Raw genomic sequence first — 23456 nt, 5'->3', positions numbered from 1 at the left:
GGCAGGAGCACCAGGGCGTAACACACGTTTCTTGATAATACCGGGGTTCAAGCCCGTGCCCACTAAATACGGAGGATTCGGAAAGGTCAGGGAATGACCACCGCATATCCCCGGAGCAATATGGCCTTAGTTGCTTATGCTCCTAAAAACCAAATAACAACAGCACACTTGTTGATCACTTATTACTGGCTCGGAACTCGTTGGTTTGTTGCACAGGGAGTCATCTTCTTCAGAAATGCTTCAAGAGGTGTTTGTTTTCAATATAATCTTTTATTTTCTTTATAAATTTCAATAGATGCATAAGCATTTTTTAACGGAACGCAAAAATTGCAACTAACATAATTTGCACGGAGTAACAAGTTTACGAAGCTTAAAAAAAAAAGGAATGAAGAGAAGAGTCTGAAAATTTATTTATGTTTTTTATATAATTGAAGATTTCAGTAAAGGGGAAACACATTTCACCATAATAATGCAAAAAACCACATAATTCCAGCTATCGGTATTTTCACAAATGCAATAACATCGGTTTACTACAAGTTTAAGGCGCCTCTGTAGCCAGGTGGGAAGGAGCAGCAGTGCGTAGCACAGGCTTCTTGATTAGACCGGGGTTCGAGCCCGTCACCACCAAATACGGAGTATGCGGAAAGGTCAAGGAATGATCACCGCATATCCCGGAGCAATATGGCCTTAGTTGCTAATGCTCCTAAAAACCAAATAACAAACAAACTACAAGTTTATAATTGCTTACAGTAACAGAAAAGCCCAATAAACTGGAAAGTTCAAATTGTTTTTATTGTTTTATGGCTATGACCTCCAGAAATGTGCTTTAGAAAAATGTCACAAAGGCATTTAAAATTGGTTCTTATAACAGAACATATGATAACGATGAAAGTGTAGTGCATTTTATTGATTTGAATTGGTAACTAATACAATTTTCACTATAAAAACGACCTTTTAGAGAGTTATATAGCGAAAATTTCAACTTCCAAGGTCGTGGAACAAATTACCAAAAAACAATGTGTTATTGGGTTCACATTACGATATTTTCACAATACGATGGTGTCTCTGGAACAGATTAATATCGTAAAGCTGGGTACACTGTATTGTATAACTACGCTTGTGGTTTGAAATGCGGTATTTATGAATGTTTAACATTCATTTTTTGTAATTAATGTTCATATTTTCGATTTTGTTGATACTTGATACTTTGAAAAAAAAAAAAAAATCGTAAAGCGAGAACTGCCTGTATATATATATATATATATATATCACTTCTCTAACCAGAAAATTAATAATAATTATACCGCAATTCTCAATACACTGTATCTCTCCCTAGATTATGCCATCAGATCCCTGGGAAGCATTCCCTCAACTACGTAAGACACATATTTCCAAAATTAAGCTATGAAAAGCTGAAAAAAGGAATATTTATCAGACCACAAGTCAGGAAACTCTGAAACTTTCAACACTGTGAACTCATATCCTGATCTTACAAAATTTATCACAGCTGTGTCACCAAAAGGCTTCAAAAAGCAATAAAGGTAAAATGGTAACAATGAAATATTTTTGGCTTCTACTGTATTTATCTATTAAATATATCTTATAGATGCAGTTAAATACAGTACACTATATAAAGGATAATTTGATGAAAATACTATCAAGCAGACATAATGAATGTGCACTATCCTTTGTTAGATAAAGTAATGTCTGTTTAGAATATTTTATATATTACCCAAAGAAACTGTTTGTTTTTCTTTAAAAGTCATTTTATGCTTCAATTTCCACTTGTTGCCTAGTTCCATGAGTAAATAAGCAGCATTTTTATAATTTCATTGTAGCTATATGAAGTGCAAAGTTTCCATTAGGTTGGTCACAATGCAATCTGACTTATAGAAGGGACTGGGGTTTAATTATAAGAATGAGTAAACAAAATGTTACTTCGATGATTGTTTATTTCTTTTAAATTATATAGTAATCCCTGAACCTGCTGGTATTTAAAGACGCACCGCAGAACAAAGAAAATACCACTGAAGAAGAAGGCAGGAGCCTTCGAAAGCTTTGTTTTTATCGATTTTAATTTAGTATATTTTAATGTATTTTATTGTTCTTAACCCAGTATATTTTAATGTATATTTTATATGTATATTTCATATATTTTAGTTGTAAAGTTAAATATAATTTATTGTAAATACAGACAAATATAACTTATTATAAATACATAGTTATCAAGATTCCAGTTTTCGTTTTCTTTGTGTTTATTTCTACATAAGGTTGGTGAAAAACATTTAAAACTACAATATGAACATACCCAACCTCAGAGGCCTGTTTGAAGAATCCCTGACACAGATATCCTTCAAAGAATGACAAGCAAGAGCTTGCCACCTTGAATTCTAAAATGGTGATAGAACTAATATTCAGGTACCACTTGTGGGTCAAGTGGACAGAATTTTTGTGAAATCAGGTCATTCGGCAACAACCAAATCCTCATGATGGTTATAATTGTTAACAACACAGGGTATACCCCCCCCCCACATGCATGTCCTGAAACACTGCATTTAGTATACTGGAGATATCTGTCTGTGTGTGAACCAACATAAGCAGGAGTCAGGGTGTGACATCCACATCACACAGAAGAATGCAACCGACACTCCCCTCTGTGCCACCAAGCAATATCAGGTTGTAGATAATATTCATCATGGTGCAACCACTTTGCTTACTGGAGGCTTGCAGTAGTGAAACCCATATTTAGTCTTCACAGCAAAGCTATCCTCATCTCTTCCATCATGCACTCAAAGATGTCATTTGAGGTTATGATGAACATCATGGAGAAACCCTTACATTGACAGGGATACACTCTAAAATGGTTCTCACAGGCCCGCTGCTAAATAGTCCAATGGACTGCAACAATTCTTAATTCTCCAGGAGGTATCAACATCAATCAATATCATATCTCACTGCCCTCTACTCTGACAGCCAGTGACTAGGAGGGAGTTGAGTAGTGTGTATGCAAGGAGCACTACTGACACCAACATTATATCAAGGAGTTGGGTGTATTCTTGCTGTGTGAACATCATACCCAAACATTTCATTAATTCATACATGTTCCCCTCCCCACCCTCCACTTTTACTTTATATTCTCAATGAATGAATAGTCAACCTAATAGAAAAAACAGCGAAGGTAAAGAAAGCTAACATGAGAACGACAAGAAACGCCAGATAACTTACGCAGAAAATTAGTTTCCCGACACCGGACTCTAGCGCTGCTCGCTCAGTAAACAGACGGTAGGTGTTATCGGTCTGGAGCAAAGTCGAGAACGATATATTGATTGACAGGTAGTGGTGGCAAATGATGTGCTGATTGGTGCGTGAACACAACACACGATAACATTGGATTAGTATCATTTTAGTAGCACTCAGAAGCACTAATGGTAACTTGCCCTAATGAATACTTTCCATAATGGTGAAAAAAGGTCAGGTTACCTCCACTTGAATCCCATGGGAGCTTGAACCCCTCCCGAAGTGGAGGGGGTAACCTAACCTTTTTTTTTTAGAATCACAGTCATATTTAGAAATACATTCATAAAAAAAATAAATTTTTTATGACTGTATTTTTATTTTCTTGTTCAATAATATGCCTTAATGGTGAAAAAAGGTCTGGTTACCTCCACTTGAATCCCATGGGAGCTTGAACCCCTCCTGAAATGGAGGAGATAACCTAACCCTTTTTTTTTTAGAATCATGCAGACTAGCCCATAAATTGTTTATTAACAAAATATTATTTTTTTTATTACTGTACTTTTATTTTTAAAGACACTCGTGCGGATACATATGTATCATAACGTCAATCAACACCTCAACAGCTATTCACTATATATATATAATCTAACATTTAAGGTTAGGTCACTGAATATAAGGAAACCGTTTCTATTATTTCCTAACCTACCATTCAAGTTACGAAATATAACGAAAAATAAGGAAACCTTTTCCTTTTTTCGTAACCAAACCTATATCAACAGTATAGTAAAAACACTCATGAACTCCAAAAATCTGCTTTTAATAATGAAAAAAAAAAACATAAAGAAGAACATAAAAATTAACAGAACGAAACTATTATTAATTTAGTTTTCATCAAAAAATCAACAGTTTTATTTTCCTTACAAATTTCTTCCATATTTAAAAGATTCATTGCTACTATTACCTATTTACCATTCATTACAAAACTATTACGCACCGATCTTTACTCATAAATGCACATTATAATGCCAACCAATGACTACACAGTAGCTTGTCCTCTGTCGTGCCCACCACCAATCATTTCATCATTTGCCACACCTACCTGTCAATCAATATATCCTTCTCGATTTTGGCTCCAGACCGATAACAACTACCGTCTGTTTACCGAGCAAGCGGCTCTAGCGTCCGGTGTTGGGAAACTAATTTTACACGTAAGTTATCCGACATTTCTCGTCGTTCTTGTGTTGGCTTTCTTTACCTTAGCCGAAAAAGCTTCTGTTACCCAAACCTTGAAAGACATAAACAAGTATGATTAAAGAGAAATCCATTAAACACATTTTACAACTTTTCAAACATACTTACTAGTTCTGACTTACTAGTTTAGGATATTTATGAAAAGGCTATTGACCATTGCCAGGCCTCCATAGCCGAGTGGGCAGGAGCGGGAGTGCAGTAGCACACGCTCTTTGAGTAGACCGGGGTTCAAGCCCCTGACTGCTGAATACGGTCGATCTGCCAACCCGCACTAGACCAGCGTGGCAGATTATGGTCCATTTCCCTCAGCATGAATTGTTGAGAAGGCTTCCACCCTGCAGTGGGTTGATAATGGCTGCACTTTACTTTATTGACCATTGATATACGTGCGCACATCCACATGCACACACAAACACACGCGCAAATTCATTACACTCCTTTTTTAACTCCTTTAAAACAACCTTAACTGTTTTTTTTTTTTACTCTAAAATAACCTTAATTTCATTAAGGTTGTTTTAAAGACTGCCATTTTATAATCTTACTACCAGAGGTTCATCACAAAAAGGCAAACAAATTGAAAGCAGCTACATTTTTAAAAATATGTCTTATCCAAATTAAAAATAGATACTAGCAATTTTTACCACAACCACGCCAATAGCCAGGAAGTGATGCATCACATCAACTAAGGAGATCCACAGAATTGTCCAAAAGCTTATAACAAACCTTACCTACTATTACCACCACCCTGGAATAAATAACTAATTGTCAACTAAGCCTTTTGAACAACTCTGCCTACAATATTGCTATTACACAAACTCTGGTAATGTGATTATAAAAAATGATATTAATAAAATAAAAAAAAAAATACACACACATACCATTCAAAGCTCATGTTAGTTCACCTATATCAATCTTTAGATATTCTGTTCTTTGTAACAGTGAAGTAAATAACTATATATATATTTTTTTTTTTAAATTAAATTAATTTAAGCCTAATATTAAGTCTAAATGCATACTTAGCCTTAAAATGTATTTAATTCAAATCTAATTTAACTGATAATTTTAGCCTTATGTAAAGAACTTATGATTACAACAATTTAACTCTTTCCTGTCTATTTGCTATTTCTGCAGTTCGCTGATGAAGCAGTAGGACAAGAACCACAAAACAGAGTTTCATTTGTATATTTCTAACTGGAAATAAAGAGATATTTAGAATTCACATAGGTTAAAAGCACTTCAAGTCATTTTAATAAATCTGTGCAGTGAGTTTCTTTGTGAGATTTTGTAAATATAAAAGCTTTGTACATAAATGCTTTTAAAATTAAGTATACCCCAGGGGCTCACATCTGGTGAGTATGGGCTTGGCACACCCAGGGTCCTGAGCTGGATATCATCATTCTTCTCTTTCTTGGTGATTCTCTCTCTCTCTCTCTCTCTCTCTCTCTCTCTCTTAGGGTAACTTGGGAATTTTTTTTTGGCTGGTGCAGCATAAGCCTCAGGCTTCCTTGCATCATGTAGCTAATAATAATAATAAAATACAGATGACCCCTGATGAATGCCGATAATTGGTTCAGAAAAAACAGAGCGCTAAGTGAATCAGCGCTAAGCAAGCACCATATTCCCGTAATGTAACATAATGTATTTACGATTCGCAGTCCATGCCATAGGTATTTCCTAAATATTAAAATCCCTGGATTTTAAATCTATCGAACCAGCCCTTACTAGCTTTAATTGATTTCATTTTTTTTTTCTTTTAAGGTGAGCTTTCTTCAGATCATCATATAGGCTAATCACTTTTTCTTTAATAATATTTAAACTTAACGGAATTCTGCATTGGATATTATCTTCAATAAAATTATTTAGAAGTTTCTCCATTTCAATTATAATAGCCAGCCTAGCCATAACCAATTTAGTTGCTTGCAGTAGAACAGCTGTCTTTCCTGCTGCTAAAATTAATTCTTTATTTTTTTTATAATTGTTCTCACAGTTGAACTTGCCAGTCCCAAAATTATTTCACACATCCACTTGTCGTTGAATGGAATCGATTTGCTTCAAAACATATAATTTAATTTTTCAAATTCAGTCTTTTTCTTACCTTAATAGGCTTTGTACCACATCCAAACGGTGTTGCTTTTTAATTCTTATCCGCCATTATTAATCTTTGAAAATGTAACTGCATTGCTTTAATTATGATACAATGTTCAAGTAAACTGTCTTTTACGGATGATGTATAACACTGCACTGAGCAATGACTTCGGATAAATGCATATATTACAAGCAATATACTTGATCGTTTTTTAAAATGTTGATCTCGGAACTACGTAAGTCACTGTACTGCAATTAAATTAGAGTGGGAGAAATTTTCACTGAGCATGGGAAACGTTTTAATGCTATTTTGCTATTCATTTTCAAGGTATCGACTACATCAGAAGAAACATTTTTGTTAAACATGCCAAAAATTCAATCTGTACACTGGTAAAAGAGTGTTATAGTGAGTTGTGACAGTGTTAGAGTGAGATATGGGTTATAATATAAGAACCGTTATAATAATAGCGAACCGCATTATAACAAGGGCCTGTATTGACTTCTTATAGAGAAAAATATTTTCAAAAATCAAAACCAGAATTAAAAATAATAATAAACAGTTGTGAAAAATCAAAGATTGTAAAAATGGCTTAAAAAAATAAAATATTTGTTACTTTGTTTCTGAAGAAATAATAGTAATTTGATTTGTATATCACTTAATTCAAATTCATCAAATTCCAGATCAGAATGACAGAAAATTTCTTCATTTTCAGCTTTTGTCAATTGAACCAACAGGTGCAATGTTCTCCACCAATTCTCAAAGTGACTCTTCTGTCATCTATTGAAATTGGGTCTGATATTAGCTGAAACAAAGATAAGAGATGACAGCATGTACTACATCAGATTTGTTGGCAATTCACACATGAAATGTTGAAATAATACTGAAAAAACACAGATCTACATGTGTAGTCCCAGACACTCACACCTGAAAAATGTAGATCTATATATGAGAAAAGGTCAAAGAGCTCTTATGAAGATTATATGAAAATTATCACAAAGGTTGAACTTTAGTTTTTTTTTTTTTTTTTTTTGTTAACAGTATTTTCCCTATCTTCCCATGATAGGTTATATAATAGTATTTTAGATAGTATGAATCAGAGCTGTACTACTCAATATGTTCTACGTTGATAATAATATTAGTAAAATAACAAGAGGAGTTTACCTCAATATAGTGCATAGAACACTTCCGTATGATACCCTCCAGAAATTAAAACGGAAAAAACGAAAAAAATCGACAACTTACCGGTACATCAGAGTAAAATATAAATAATTAAATAATCAATTTAACAGAATTCAAATCAATTTAAAACAATTAAAAATCAAATTAACGCAATTAAAAGAATCTAACGAAAATAATCTAACGAAACATCGTTTTGAATATTTTCGTTAGATTCTTTTAATTGCGTTAATTTGATTTTTAATTGTTTTAAATGTGTTAAATTGATTATTTAATTATTTATATAAAATTTTACTCTAATGTACCGGTAAGTTGTCGATTTTTTCGTTTTTTCCGTTTTAATTTCTGGAAGGTATCATACGGATGATGTTCTAGTTATTACCGATAGTAATACTATCCAAGACATTTTACATTCGTTTAATAATATTCATTCTAGACTCAAATTTACATTGGAAAGGGAGGATACGGATACTAAGTCATTAAACTTTCTAAATTTCACACTTACCCGGGACTCGAATAAAATACAATTTAGCATCTATCGAAAACCTACAAACACCGGTATGCGTCTACATTATAATAGCTATCACCTGTTCACCTACAAAAGATCGATTATCTTTAATTAATTTCTTAATGCCTATAAATATTCAACGACGGAATCTGCTTGGGACTCAGAAATACAAATATTAACTAGCAGATTCTTAAACAGTAAGAATTACCACAATAAACCGAATTAGGGTACAAGCTAAGGATAGGATACAGAATATTACACCAATCAACAATAGTAATATCAAATAATACTTTATTTCTGTCCCATATGTTGAACAGTGGCACAAACGGCTTAACAGATTCTTTAAAGATACCGAATTTAAAATTGTAGCTAGGCCAATACGGAAGTTACACACTATACTGAACAATCGCTCGGTTTTTTCAGCATTCGCAACACAAATTAATGATCTGGTATACAACATTTCTTGCAGTGATTGCAACTCGTCTTATCAGGGTTCGACCCGATTTTCTCTTAATATTCGTGTAAATCAACATGAAGCCTCAGTTCATGCTTCTTGTTCAGCAGCGTCAGAATTAGCCTTTCATGCCATTAACGAAAATCATACTTTTTTATTTAACGAAGCCAAAATACTTAACGTTCAACGTAATTATACGCGACTGTTAATTGCAGAAACCGCTGAAATTAAATTACACGAGAATTCTGTTAATGTTCGGCGGCCATATTTGATCTCCGATGCGTGGACCTTTACGCGCATGCGCGAAGACAAATAATCTCTATTTAAGTATCAGGTTTAACCCAATTCGGTAATTTTCATTCCTGTGATCACGACATATGGTCGAAAAGTGTTGTCAGCTTCAGGAAGGAAAATCGTTTTGAATATTTTCGTTAGATTCTTTTAATTGCGTTAATTTGATTTTTAATTGTTTTAAATTGATTTGAATTGTGTTAAATTTATTATTTAATTATTTATATTTTACTCTAATGTACCAGTAAGTTGTCGATTTTTTTCGTTTTTTCCGTTTTAATTTCTGGAGGGTATCATACGGAAGTGTTCTACGCACTATATTGAGGTAAACTCCTCTTATTATTTTACTAATAATAGTATTTTGTTATATGTTTCTTTTTTTATTAATTAGCACATTAAATGTGATTAAAATGAAGAAATTAATTGTGATTTTCAAATGACTCAATCTGAAAACGCAAATTTTTATCGCGTATATAAATTTTATTACATAAAATTCACATATGCACTTCAAAGGGTTGAGAGTTGCAGGCCTTCAGAGCATATCAGATTATCTTGTATGATCCTCAGAGTTACTAAGCTCGGACCACCTTCCTGAAAGCAGTGATGAAGTACCTCACCTGTCAAAACAAGCCAAACAATGACTTGGTGAGAGACATGAAAAGACATAGAGAAACATCATGCTGAACTTCTGGGGTCACAGTTGCAACAGTGAATTTGTTACCTCCAAAAACTAAAATTAGTGTGTGTTTTTTTTTTTTTTTTTTTGTTGTTGTTATCCCCAAAAAAGGAGGTATAAGGGGTTCCTAGTATCATTATCCGAGTCCCTGCCATTACGAGGATTTGAAAATTAAAGGAAGCCCTTGAGAAGACCAAGCGCCTGAATATTTTTGTGAGAATGACCCTCTTCATGATTATGCAGCAAAAGTTGAGTGCGAAGTTAAAGACATAACTACATTCTATGACAATTTTATTTGCAAAATACAGTAAAAAAAAAAAAGTTTTCATTCTTTATTCATAAACTGAAAAAATAATGTAACTTCAATAAACTTTACTTAACCTTACATTGTTCAGCATATTATAATAAAAAAATGTCTACTAAAACAATTGTCTCATTTTTCAGTTGCTTCAATCATTTTTGACTATGTACAAGTACATACAGCGCAGTCGTGAGATATTTTTGTGCCCCAGGCAAATCAAGCATTTGCCTAGGGCTTATGGATTACCCATAAAATTAAATAATCCGCACGATGGCAAAGCACCCCTACCCAAATGGCGCCTTAGGCATTTGCCTCGATGCCTACTATACCACAACAGCACTGAGTACATAATACACATTACAAAACTTTGGTCCCCATTTCAATTGGATTTGTTTTAAGTGGAATTTTCTGGAACCAATTATCCTTGGATAAAGAGGTACCCCTGTAACACAGAATATGTATCAGTGCACACTTGTATTTTTTTTGGCAAGTAAAAAATCAATGTGCACGTGTTTGTATATATTTATGGTCTTTTGGAAAAATTTAGTCATATAGCCCATTAGCAGATTTGCAAAGGATCTTTCTTCCTCTTTTACACACAAAGCTAGGGATATTTAAGATCTTTGGGAAAAAGTGGCAGTTTCAACTAATTAAGACACATTTCTGAAATTAAGTTATGAAAAGCTGAAAGAAATAATATTTGTACACTACAAGTCAGGAAACTCTCATGCCATTTTCACACTTTAAACAAAAAACAACATTGGGTTAGCTGCAATGTAATCCTTTAACCCCTTTCTGGAACATTTTTTTCTGGAAAATGTGCCATAACGGTCAGACTTTTTTTATTTTACAGATTAAAAGTATGCATCATGCAAATACTCATAGTTTTTTGTGTTTTTTATTAATTTTTTTCATAGAAAATACATGGGAGTAAGTAACCCAGTTGGGCTATCCCGAGTTATCTTGTGTACGCAAAATTATACAGATTTTTTTAATAAATTAGCACTTGAGCTAAAAGAAAGGCACAGAAAAACTCTTCATTACTCATTATATAAATAAATTTAAAAAATCAAGTGGAACGCACAAGCAGTAACCACGAACTAACTACATTCTGACACACGGCTGCCGCAAGTGGATAGGCGAGGTAAGCTTCACTTATGGTCAGCAGTTCAAGAGGGTGTCGAAATATTTTTCGATAGTTTTTATGAATTATTTTCGTGGGTTCAGTATTCTGCATTTAGGACAGCAAATTATATTTTGCTTACTGGTGGCACAGGAATGCGCACTACTGTTCTGACATTGCTGTATAACAGCGATTCCCAACCACGGAGCCCTTTTTAGAATCAATTTCTATGGAGGAGCCCCTGTGCCAGAGCCACTATGCCAGTGCTCTGCTCTGCCTCGTCGTCTGTCCGTCTCATACTACAATAATTTTAATGCTAATGACAGCAAAATGACTGAACATCGTCTGCTAGAGAATACGCAAAATTCAACTTGGCAAATTTTTATTCAAAATGTGATTTCTAGTTTTCTAATTTATATTTCTAATTCTTTAATTTCATTCAATTTTTAGCTATTTTATTACCCTGGATTGGCTGCGGAGCCCCCGGGAAGCGGAGCCCTTAGGGCTCTGTGGAGCACAGGTTGGGAACCACTGCTCTATAATATAAGTAAAACGAAAGTCAGTTGTCTGCTGCCAGGCGTAAAAAAAATCCTGAGAAATCTCAGGATTTACCTGGCTAATGCAAAATTAGCCATATAAATGTCCGAGAAAATATGTTTCAGTCCTAAATTTGGAGGTTTGCTTTGGTATTATTGTATCCCAAGATATTTCATGTAGTTCCAAATAATTTTTAAAACTAAAAACGAGATATCTCAGGATAATCCATGAAGGGGTTAAAGAAGTGGTTGATGCCTTTCAAGATAACAACAGTGTATAATTTACTACAAAAATTTGGGCTGTTGAATGTCTCTCAAAATCCACATTTTGGATTTGCACTTAAGGTTTCTTTTCTGAAAAATTTGATACTGTAAATAATAAACAAGTTAAAAGCAGTGCATGAGGCTGGGGAAAAAGCTACTTAAGAACATACTTTAGTTGGTTATTATCACTGTTATTAAACCCTATATTTGAAAGTTACAAGGATCAAAACACTATATATATGAAAGTTCTGTAATCATTTTATCTTTAAAATATATATTTGTGCAAAATTCCTTGTCATTCATCTTGTTTATATAGTTGTAATTTTCTGCATTTCTACAAACATGCAGTAGGTCTAAAAAAAAAAAATATATTTATGAACTCTATTTGGATTTGACCATTGTTTATTAAAACTATATCTTACACTTGTATGGGCGCCTCCGTAGCCAGGTGGGAAGGAGCAGCAGTGCGTAGCACACGCTTCTTGATTAGACCGTGGTTCGAGCCCGTCACCACCAAATACGGAGGATGCGGAAAGGTCAGGGAATGACCACCGCATATCCCGGAGCAATATGGCCTTAGTTGCTAATGCTCCTAAAAACCAAATAATAACAACAACAACAATACACTTGTATGATTGTCTAATTTTATCTTTAAAACTTCTAACTCAATGAAAAGCAGTTCAAAACTCCATATGACAGAAATTTTTTAATTTCATTTTTGAAATTAATATCAATTATTAAACAAAATCACCCACTTTTTTCTTAGCTGATTTTTTTTAAATTTGTTACCTAGTGTGATTATTTATCTAGCTTCCCTGTTGATATCCTTATTGTTTCTGCAATACTTGCAATTCTAATATCATATTGACCTGGTTCTTCTAATTTTATTTCTTTGCCATGTGACCATCTAAAGTTGATGGACAGTGGTACCTACTATAAGAGTTGATGGTACATTTTACATTATCTCAACAACCATTAAAAGGTAAAGGCAAAATTGTTGTGTAGTGTTAGAAGAAAAAATTTAATCAGACTAAATAAAATTTAGGCATTCAAATATACTACAATTTTATTTATTTATATCAAACATAAACTAACTATGAAAGTTCTTCAGTCCACTTGCTACAAAACCAAATTTCATTTTTGAAATTAATTTTTATTTGATATAAAAATAAAAAAATAAGCACTGTACAATAAAATACTAACACTACACAAAATTTCAGTAAGCTAATGACACTACAAACCATGAAGAGGGTTGGGGAAGGATCATAAGGACAGAATGGGGAGCACCTCAGAACCTTTTTAAAAATAAAATGCATAGTATTTTACTTAAAATATCATACTCAAATTCAAAATTTTATAAACTAAGGACAAATGGTATAGTACAAAAAGTTTAGGAGCACAATGCTTGAAAACATTGAAATATTATAATAATATGATGCAAGAAAGCAAGCTTATACAGCATCATTAAAAAAAAAAAAAAAAAAAAAAAATTCTGTTTCGCCCATCCATTCACTCCAAAATTTTGTCTAGTTCAGCCTTGAATTTATTTAAACTGTCAAATTCCACAACGACAGATGGAAGTTTGTTCCAGCAATCAACTACCCGCTGGGTAAAGGCAAATTTCTGCACAACTATTCTACAACTGTCTTTCCTCAATTTTAGTTTATTCTCCCTCAGGTTCATAATCTGAGAAAGAGGAAGAATCCTATCAGCATTCAGCTTGCTCAAACCATTCAAGGACTCGTACACCTCAATCAGATCACCTTGCAGGTGCCTAGTCTCCAGAGTGTACTTGCAGAACTTACGCCTTTCATGGTAACAGCAACCCTTTGTTCCACTCACTAATCTCGTTGCCCTTCTCTGCACTTGTTACAGCAGCTCTACATCTTTCCTAAAATCGGGCCTCCAGACCTGTATGCAGTACTCAAGGTGTGGCCTGACCATTGCCTTATACAAGGGGATAATCATCTCCTTGTCCCTGCTAGATAAATTCCTATGTATCATTGACAAGACCCCCATAAGCTACTCTTGCAGCCTATTTGCACTGCTCAGAAAACTTAATATCTGACTGCACAATTACCCCCAGGTCTTTTTCATTCTCCACTACCCTGAATGTAATAGAGCACAGTTGCGGGTTACTCTGGGGTTACTGTTACCCATATGAAGCACTTTACATTTGTCAATGTTATACTTCAGTTGCCATTGCTCTGCCCATCTGCTCAACTTTTCCTTTTGCAGTAGTATACTGTCCTTAACAACCCTACCAACCTTTGTATTGTCTGCAAAGTTGGACATTAAGCCTGATATACCTTCATCAACATCATTGATACATACAGAAAATAACAATGGCCCAGCATGGACCCCTTGTGGACACCACTAATAACATTCATCCACAAAGAGCAGTGTCCATTGATTACCACTCTGTCTTCTCCCACTCAACCATCCCTTTATCCATAGAAGCAACTTGCCCTTAATGCTATACTACTCCAACTTGTACAGTACAGTATAATTATATTATAAATATTAAAAAACAGCACTGCTCTAATCAGTAAATTGCAAGATCATGTTAATACAAACCTCATGCCAAGAACCATCAGGAATCTTTGACAGAAGGACACACATGGGATCTGATTTCGATAAAATGTCTGTATCCTTAAGGTTCCTGCAAAATTACACAAAAATTTTAATTAACTCCTGCCAGCCACAATTTAATTCTATAAAACTCAAACATTCAGTAAAAATTCAACTCTTGTTCACATCAGAATTATCAATTTAAACAAAGAATATTACAATGAAAGTATTTTAGATTATTTTTTTTTTTTAAATATAGGGCTTTAAGCCCTATATTGAAAACAACTGAGGTTCCAAGAAAATGTTTAATAAAAAAAAAATATTTTTATAAAGCAACGAGGAACTCACATACAACAATCACTGATTTTCATAATCACTTTGACAGTTTCTTATAAAGTTAGAAATGCCTTATAAAGGAAATGCAAACAGATATTTCTCATTGCAATTTGCATTTTTTTTTTTTTTTGCAATAAAATACAAATAAAAAATGATTCTGATTCTCTACTGAAAGCAGCCTAAATAAAAATAAATTACATTAAAAAAATATAAATTTTTTCTCAATATTTTGATATACCTTTCTAAAATGTGGGAAAACACATTTTAGAAACAATCTGCAGTCTGATAATCTGCAGATTATCACAGTCTGCAAAAATTCCCCATATGAAGCATGAAATGGCTACATTCAATAACAGGCAGTTACCAAAATCATTTATTAACATTAAATCAGAAAAATTTATATTCTTAATATTATAGTTATATGTAGCCACTTTTATAGTAATATAGTTAATTTACACTTATATATAATAGCTTTTCTTACTTTTGCCATTTATTTGCTTGGTAATTACCAATTACTTATCAAATTCTTAACAGGGAAACAAAAAAAAGAGACTTTTACTGAAAAAGTAAAGTAAGTATTGTAGATTATACAGCAAACAGCTTTATTGAAGGATAAGAAAGCTTTATTGCTAATAGCAGCACTCTGATTTCCAATATGGCAGGCTATGGATTAATTTCCTAAACAGACATCCATTTTCTTGAAAGTTGCTGGCTTATAATTATTTGGATAGCAGTGTATGCTTATAGCAAATTCTATAAAATTTGATGCTTATTATGAATTTTCACTTTTTTTTTTTTAATCGTATGATGTGATCAATACACAAAGGAACCAGTTTTTCCCTGCTTATTTTGTGTATTGTGGCCATGAGATCCAACTGGATAGTGCGACACCATTGTGATATCCAAGCCCGACCTTTGGGTTGCCAGGCAAGCACTTTACTCACCCGGCTAGCCCGGTCGGCTTGAATTTTCACTAGACCCAAAGAACAGAGGAAAATATTACAAGGCTTTCTTAGCAGATAAAAGGTAAGATTTTGTATATATATACAAAAGTGCAGTAGTTTGCAAAACAATTTTTATACACGTCAATAAAATGTGGTATAGAAGTCCATTATGGTATGACAACAGTACTATATGTGAACTTATGGACAAAACATGTGATTTTAGAGATATGCAAAGTAGCTCAGGCATACCTGAAAATAAGTATCCAACAAAGCAGGCAGCACACCTTAATAGGGATAATCATTCCACTGACAGCAAAGCAACCTTACAATGCGCTATCACACTTAATGAGAATGTTCAATAGTCTTAATGGCATTGAAGCCAATTTATCCAGGAGAGCATTTTATAACTCATGCAGGATTCTGGACAGTTAAAAACTTCACAATTTTTCCCCACAGAACATTACATATAACAGGATTCAGATCTGAAAACATTAGTGGTCACTCCACTCGAGAAGTATCTCCACTTTCAATGTATGATGTATGATCTATGGCAGGGGTCAGCAACCTGCGGCTCGCAAGCCGCATGTGGCTCTTTGAACATGTAACTGGGGCTCTTTAACTTTCAGCTCACATGAAGCACAATTTGAAATGGAGTTAGAGAACATAAAAATCAAGGACATGTGGAGTGCAAGACTAAAATGCCTTAAAACTGAAATGGAGGATTTGGAGAGGCAAAAGGCTGCCCTTGAAATTCTACACAAATGGACAGCGATAGATGAGTTGAAAATGCAGGACCAAATTGTGTTCGATGCATGGAGTAACTTAACTGACAAGTATATAAATTTGAAAATATTTACATTTGGACTTCTCTCAGTTTTTGGTTTGAAGTATTTCTGCAGGCAAATATTTTCGAATATGAACTATTTTAAAAACAAATCAAGAAACAATCTGAACAATGAGAGTCTCTCAGCATGTTTAAAGATGAAAATTACAGCATACTCACCTGATGTTGAGAGACTTGCTCAAGAAGTTCAGCAGCATTAATTCGTAACTAATTGGATGTTTGTTACGTTTTTCAGTATTAATAAATGATATTTGAAAATATATATTTTTATAATATATATACAAAATATATATATCACAAATTATGTGATGTATATTTTTTAAAAAAAAAAACACCTTCCCACTATATTCCATTTCCTAAAAAACTCCCCCCTCGAGCTGAGGTGTGGCTCTTCGAATTCTCTTTTTTTTTTTTTAATTAGATCAAAAATGGCTCTTCACTCAAAAAAGGTTGCCAACCCCTGATCTATGGCATCCTTTCACAGAGCATTACCTTTAGACTATGCTTTGGAGGAGGGGAATTAGGGTTGTTTCTGAAGTAATAGAATGCTCATTGTGAGTTTGTGGCAGTACATGTGAAAAATGAATGACACATTCTTAACTGTTGCAGTGACTTCAAAGGTTACAGTAAAACTGTTACAATAAAGTTGTAATAAACTCCTCTGGGTTCTGGCCAAACCAAGTACAGAAACAATTAAATTTATTTATTACTGCACTCCTGGAAAAATAAGTCTCTCTGACAGGGTTTACAGTTTCTCTTTCAAGAATATGAAACTCCATAAATATACTCCACTTTATGCCTACCTAAACCAATATACTTAGATTCCAACTCAGCATTCTTTTGGGTGTTTATGAGAGTTTGAAGAGTAAGGTAGATGCCCTCGAATGAACTAAAATGGGGGCCCATCAAGCTCTCGGCTACCCAACTCAATGCCACAGCAAACATTTGAGCATCAGACAACACAGCAGCAATCTCCACGTACAAGAAAATGAGACAGAGTGGGGAGAGAAAGAGCAAGATTGTTAGAAATGAGTCATTAATTAACCTAACTGCACTCTTCTGAATTGAATCTAGAAGCCTGAGAGCGGTTTTAAGAATATTGTTCCCACACCACCCCAGATATGGGGAAAATATTTCATTGTAGGATGAATCTCCATTGTAGGATGAATCTCCTTTCATTGTAGGATGAATCATCCTGTGATTTGTACAGAGTAAACAGCAGTCAGGAAGAAAAGTAACACCGAAAGCAAAAAAAAAAACCCAGTTTTTTAGATGCAGAGGAAACAATATTTATAATATACTTATGACAAGAGAGATTAGGTCAGGGTAATCCCCAAAAGAGATATATGGTCTTGCATAGAAATCAGAGTGTCATCAACGATAAGCATAGGAGCAGACTTCTTTTTTCGAGACATGACAGGACTGAATTTTAGAAAAATTGAAATCAACTAAATTTTCTTTGGCCCATTGGAAAATTACAGATCAGCATTTAAGGAATTGGTAGTGGATATTTGAGAAGTTGAAGCTGTTTGTGCAGGGCAAGGTTTCTCAAATGGGAAGGTGGAATGCAATGTGAGAAGTTGAAGCTGTTTGTGCAGGGCAAGGTTTCTCAAATGGGAAGGTGGAATGCAATGTGCTATCATCAGCAAAACTATGGATAGGATTTCTGGTAAATGGAAAAAAGTCATTAATATACAACAGGAAAAGAGTGGGAGAAAGAAATGAACCACGGGGAACACCAGCATTAGTGGAGAAATTAAAAGACAGAGAGCCAACTGCTATCACCCACAGTGAGGTTTCAGAGAATAAACTGGGTACCGAATTACAAAAAACAGTTGGCAAACCATAAGATGGAAACTTATTTAGAAGAGCTTTATGCCAAACATGAAAAAAGGCATTTGAAATGTCAAGGGCAACTGCTAGTTTTATCAAATGTTTCCACTGAATTTGTCCACAGATAGGCAATATAAGCCAGAAAATCACCAGTGGATCAACATTGATGGAATCCATACTAGCGATCGTTATCATATGGAAATTTTCTAGATAGTTTAAGAGTTAGCAGTTAATTGATTTCTCCCATTAGTTTGGATAGAGTAGAAGGGCAATAAGACGATAATTGGATGTGAGGGATTGGTCACCCTTTTTAGGAACTGGCTGGATATGAGCAAATTTCCAAGCAGAAGGGAAAACACATTTGGAATAAGAAAATGAAAAAAGGCAACACAGAGAACAGGAGTGAGCTCAGGAGCACAGGTTATAAGAACAAGTGGAGAAATACCTGGCACTTTCTTGACATCAAGATTGTTCAAAATCCATCTGACATCCTTTTGGTGAAAGACCACAGGAAGCATTGAATGAAATGTACTGGGAATGGAGGGGGGTGGTGTGTCAAGGTCATCAATACACAAGTTGGAAGAAAAATAGAATGCTAACGGGTCAGCTTTGACTTTAGCTGAGGTGGCAGTAGAACCATCTGGTTATGACAGAGGTTCAAACAGAGAAGGGCAAAAGTTAGACCTAATAGCTTTGGCAGGAGACCAGATTGCTCAACTACCACTTGGAGAAGAAGCAAGTTTTCTACTCTTAGCCTGTTCGAAATGTAGTTCAGATTGAATGATAACTGCTTTACAATTGCAGATTTATCGAAAAATCAAGGTTTAGATAAAGGACGAGATTTTATGGTGGAGTGTAGAATAAAGGATTTCATACTTATAAGAATAATTTCGCTGATACAATCTGGGCAAATGTTGACATCAGAAGATCTGAAACAGTAATTCGACCAAGGAAAAGAAGAAAAATCTCGCAGATCATCCCATTTTGCATTCTTGTAATGCCAAACACAGTCTCCATTGGAGAAGAGACCATCACCAAGTTGTGATCGAAGGTGCCTAGACAACCACTCACCTTGACCATGTACTTAGGATTGTTTGCGAAACAAAGATCAGGTATGTTGGCTGCATGGTTAGGATTGTCTGGTATTCTGGTAGATAAATAAAAGATTCTTCATAGTTGATTGTTCATCATGCAAGGTCATTAGTAATTGCAAAAAACTCTCAGCATCTTGACCAGCTGGGTCCATGTGACTAGAAAACTGAAGCCAGCTGGAGTTGTGAATTAAAATCACCAAAGAAAATTACTTTCTGTTAGGAAGGTTGGACTGGAGATGGTCAAGTTTTAAAGAGAGGAAGTGAAAGAGTTCCAAGTGATTAGTGGAGTTGGAAGAACAATAGATGCAACAAATGAATTTGACAGAATGGGGAAGAGAGATTTTAAGCCAGAGAAGATTGAAAAAGGGAAATTCCAAATTACTGTCTCTCACAGAAAATATCAGAATGGATCACCACCTTTGAAGAGAAAAGAACAACCTCTGAAGAGAAAAGAATCATACAAAGAATAATAAAGCAATCATACAAATAATAATAAAGCAATCATACAAATAATCATAAAGCAATCATACAGGAGATTCACAGACTAATAGATTAACAGTAGCTGCAGGCAGAGGTGGAAACGATTCTTGCATTGGAATGAGCAGCAGCTCGGAAAGCAAGTTGTTGGGGATTTCAGAAACTACTGGGAATCATGAAACAAGTAAATATATGGGCTGTGTCCAGGTAACTAAGAGTAAGAACAGGTTCATGTATACTTGCATGTACACCCATGCTAGGAGTACAGTAAATAAATTTGATGCATTTGAAGTGCTGGTTAAGGCATCCAAGGCAGATACTGTTGGGATATCAGATGTGGTGTCACCCAGATATAACGGATGAAGAATTGGAATTTGGGGAGTACAATGTGTACACACACAGCAAGGATAGACAGGATAGGAAGGGGGGGTTATGCTGTTAGTTAAGAAATGCATTAAATTTAAGGAAGTGCATCCAGTTTACATAGATGGACAGTGCAATGTGAGTCAGTTTGGTGTTACATAAGCACTGCGAAAGAAAAAATGAGGGTAGGAGTTTGTTATAGGCCTAATGACTCTGATAATACAATCAACAATTATACAGAGAAATAGTGGGCCAGTAAATCAGAGTGTCTTATAATGGGGAATTTTAATTTCCCAGATATAGACTGGAACCTGTGGGTTGGTCACTTGCACCCTAGCAAGGCTTTTGTGGATTTATTGTATGATTGTTTTCTCCAGCAGCATGTTAGAAAGGCAACAAGAGGGAGTAACACTCTTGATCTGATTAACAGCAGTAATTATTCATGCATTAAGAATTTACAGATAAAGGAACCACTAGGAGGCCATGATCACAGTGTACTGATGTGGGATTTACTTAAAGATATAACTACTATCACGGGTAAAGGGAAGGATTTTTGCTTTCATAAAAGGTGACTACAGTGGTCTCAAAGATTTTTTTAAGTTCTATACAGTGGGACTAACTGATAATGTCACCAACAGAAAATTCTAAGTGGGAAAGAATTCAAGGAAGTAATTTTGGAAGCTACTAGGCATTTTATTCCAACTAAGAAATACTGCTCTAGGTTTAGGCCCAAATGGATGTCATATAAACTAATGAGACTTATGGCAGAGAAGAAAAATACATGGGATGCATATAAATTATCAGGCGACACAGAAGCCTATGCTAGATACAACCTAGTCTGTAATCAAGTCACAAAAGAAGTTAGGGAAGTGAAGGCAGATTATGAAAAATCTTTAGAAAAGAATGCAAAGACTTCTTTACTTATATAAACTCTAAAAGGAAGGGGATCAATCAGATTGGTCCACTTGATATCAATGGTTTGATTGATATCATTCTCAGATAGTTCCAAACTAAATGAGTATTTTGCATCTACATTCACACATGAGGAGTTATTCAAGGAGGAGAGGGCCAGATATTTATCAAACTCTAAAAGGGAGTTAAATTATTTTCTTTGTCACCTGGGGTAGATGGGATCTATCAAGTTATATTAAAGAAGGTGGCAAAGGAAGTAAGTAAACCCACAGCCATAATAATGAGAGCATCCTTGGACTCAGGTGAAGTCTCCTCCATGGACTGGAGATGTGCAAATGTATCTCCAATTTATAAAGGGGAATCAAAGGGTAACACAAGTAATTACAGACCTGTTAGTTTGACTTCTGCTCTGAAGAAAATAATGGAGTCACTGATTAAAGAAGCATTGCAGGATCATCTAGACAAGACAGCAATAATAATTCAGGCACAGCATAGGTTTGTTAAGGGAAAGTCTTGTCTGACCAACTTTATTGGATACTATGATATAGTCACAAAGGAACTGGATGCAAAAAATAATTTTGATATCATATACTTGGATTTCAGGAAAGCTTTTGATACTGTTGCACATGGAAGTCTACTGCACAAATTGGAGCAGTATGGTATTAAGGGTAAGTTGCTACAATGGATAAGAGGATGGTTGAGTGGAAGAAGACAGAATGGTAATCAATGGATACTGCTCTACGTGGACTAATGTTATTAGTGGTGTCCCTCGGGGTTCAGTGTTGGACCCATTGTTGTTTTGTATATTTATCAATGATATTGGTGAAGGTATACCAGGCTTAATGTCCAAGTTTGCAAATGATACAAAGGCTGGCAGGGTTGTTAATAACAGTAATGACAGTATGCTGCTGCAACAAGAGCTGGAAAATTTGGACAGATGGGCTGAGAAGTAGCAACTGAAGTTTAACATTGACAAATGCAAAGTACTGCATATGGGTATATGCAGTACCCATATGCAGTACTTTGAGCAGTGCAGACAGGCTGCCACAGGGCTCATGTCATGGGCTCCCCTCAATGATATACAGGAATTTTGCAAGAAGGGATAAGGAAGTGATTTTGTCTGCCTAACCCTATGTACTTTTCTGACACAATACCTGTTATCAGTTGATTCAACCACGCTCATCTCAGTTGTTCGAATTAGTGTTAGCATTAGTAGAGGCATATGATGCAAGAAAGCAAGCTTATACAGAATCAGCCAGTTGATAGCTTAAATAAATCCAAGGAAGAAGTGGACAAACTTTTAGAAAGAATGGATAGGTGAAATCAGAAGTTTTTATTTTCATATATTTTTTATTTTTGGCTGACTCTGTGTAAGCTTGCATTCTTGCATCATATGACTTTACTAATGCTAATTCAGACAACTGAGATGAGCAGTGGTTGAATCAACCGATAACAGGTATTGTGTCATTGTCGTATACAAGATCCCCTTATATAAGACAATGGTCAGGCCACATCTTGAGTGCATACAGGTCTGGAAGCCTCATTTTAGGAATGAGGTACAGTTACTAGAATGAGTACAGAGAAGGGCAACAAGACTGGTGAAGGAAACAAAGGGTACTCTTATGAAGAAAGGCTTAAGTTCCGCAAATTGCAGTGTCTGGAGACTAGGCACCTGCGAGGTGATCTGATTGAGGTGTAAGGCCTTGAATAGATTGAGCAAGCTCAATGCTGATGGGATTCTTCCTCTTGCTCAGAGTACAAACCTGAGGGAGCATAGATTCAAACTGAGGAAACACAATTGCAGAATAGGTGTGAGGAAGTTTGCCTTTAGCCAGCGGGTAGTTGATTGCTGGAACAAACTTCCATCTGTTGTTGTGGAAGTTGATAGCTTAAATAAATCCAAGGAAGAAGTGGACAAACTTTGGAACGAATGGATGAGTGAAATGGGAAGTTTTTTTTTGGCTGATTCTGTGTAAGCTTGCTTTCTTGCATCATATGCCTCTACTAATGCTAATGCAGACAACTGAGATGAGCAGTGGTTGAATCAACTGATAACAGGTATTGTGTTAGAAAAGTACATAGGGTTTAGCAGACAAAATGGAAATGGACATCACTGAGATTAGAACTGAAACCATGTGTAGTTATGAAATGTACCAGGAGGATTAGATCTTTTTCACAA

General features: G+C 35.0%; 1 protein-coding gene across 1 annotated transcript in view; it reads right to left on the bottom strand.

The window, feature by feature from the left end:
- The window catches only part of LOC150076225 (copine-8-like), a 324722-nt gene that overhangs the window by 253588 nt on the left and 47678 nt on the right, over nt 1-23456 (bottom strand). Inside the window, exon 3 of the mRNA XM_090387972.1 lies at nt 14481-14565. Coding sequence (XP_090244098.1) covers nt 14481-14565 — 85 coding nt within the window. The remainder of the gene's footprint in view (nt 1-14480; nt 14566-23456) is intronic.

Source organism: Mastigoproctus giganteus, chromosome 13, assembly GCF_048544385.1.
Source record: "Mastigoproctus giganteus isolate SK-2022 chromosome 13, ASM4854438v1, whole genome shotgun sequence".
In the NCBI taxonomy this organism is placed as follows: Eukaryota; Metazoa; Arthropoda; class Arachnida; order Uropygi; family Thelyphonidae; genus Mastigoproctus; species Mastigoproctus giganteus.
This window is presented reverse-complemented; position numbering and strand designations above follow the sequence as displayed.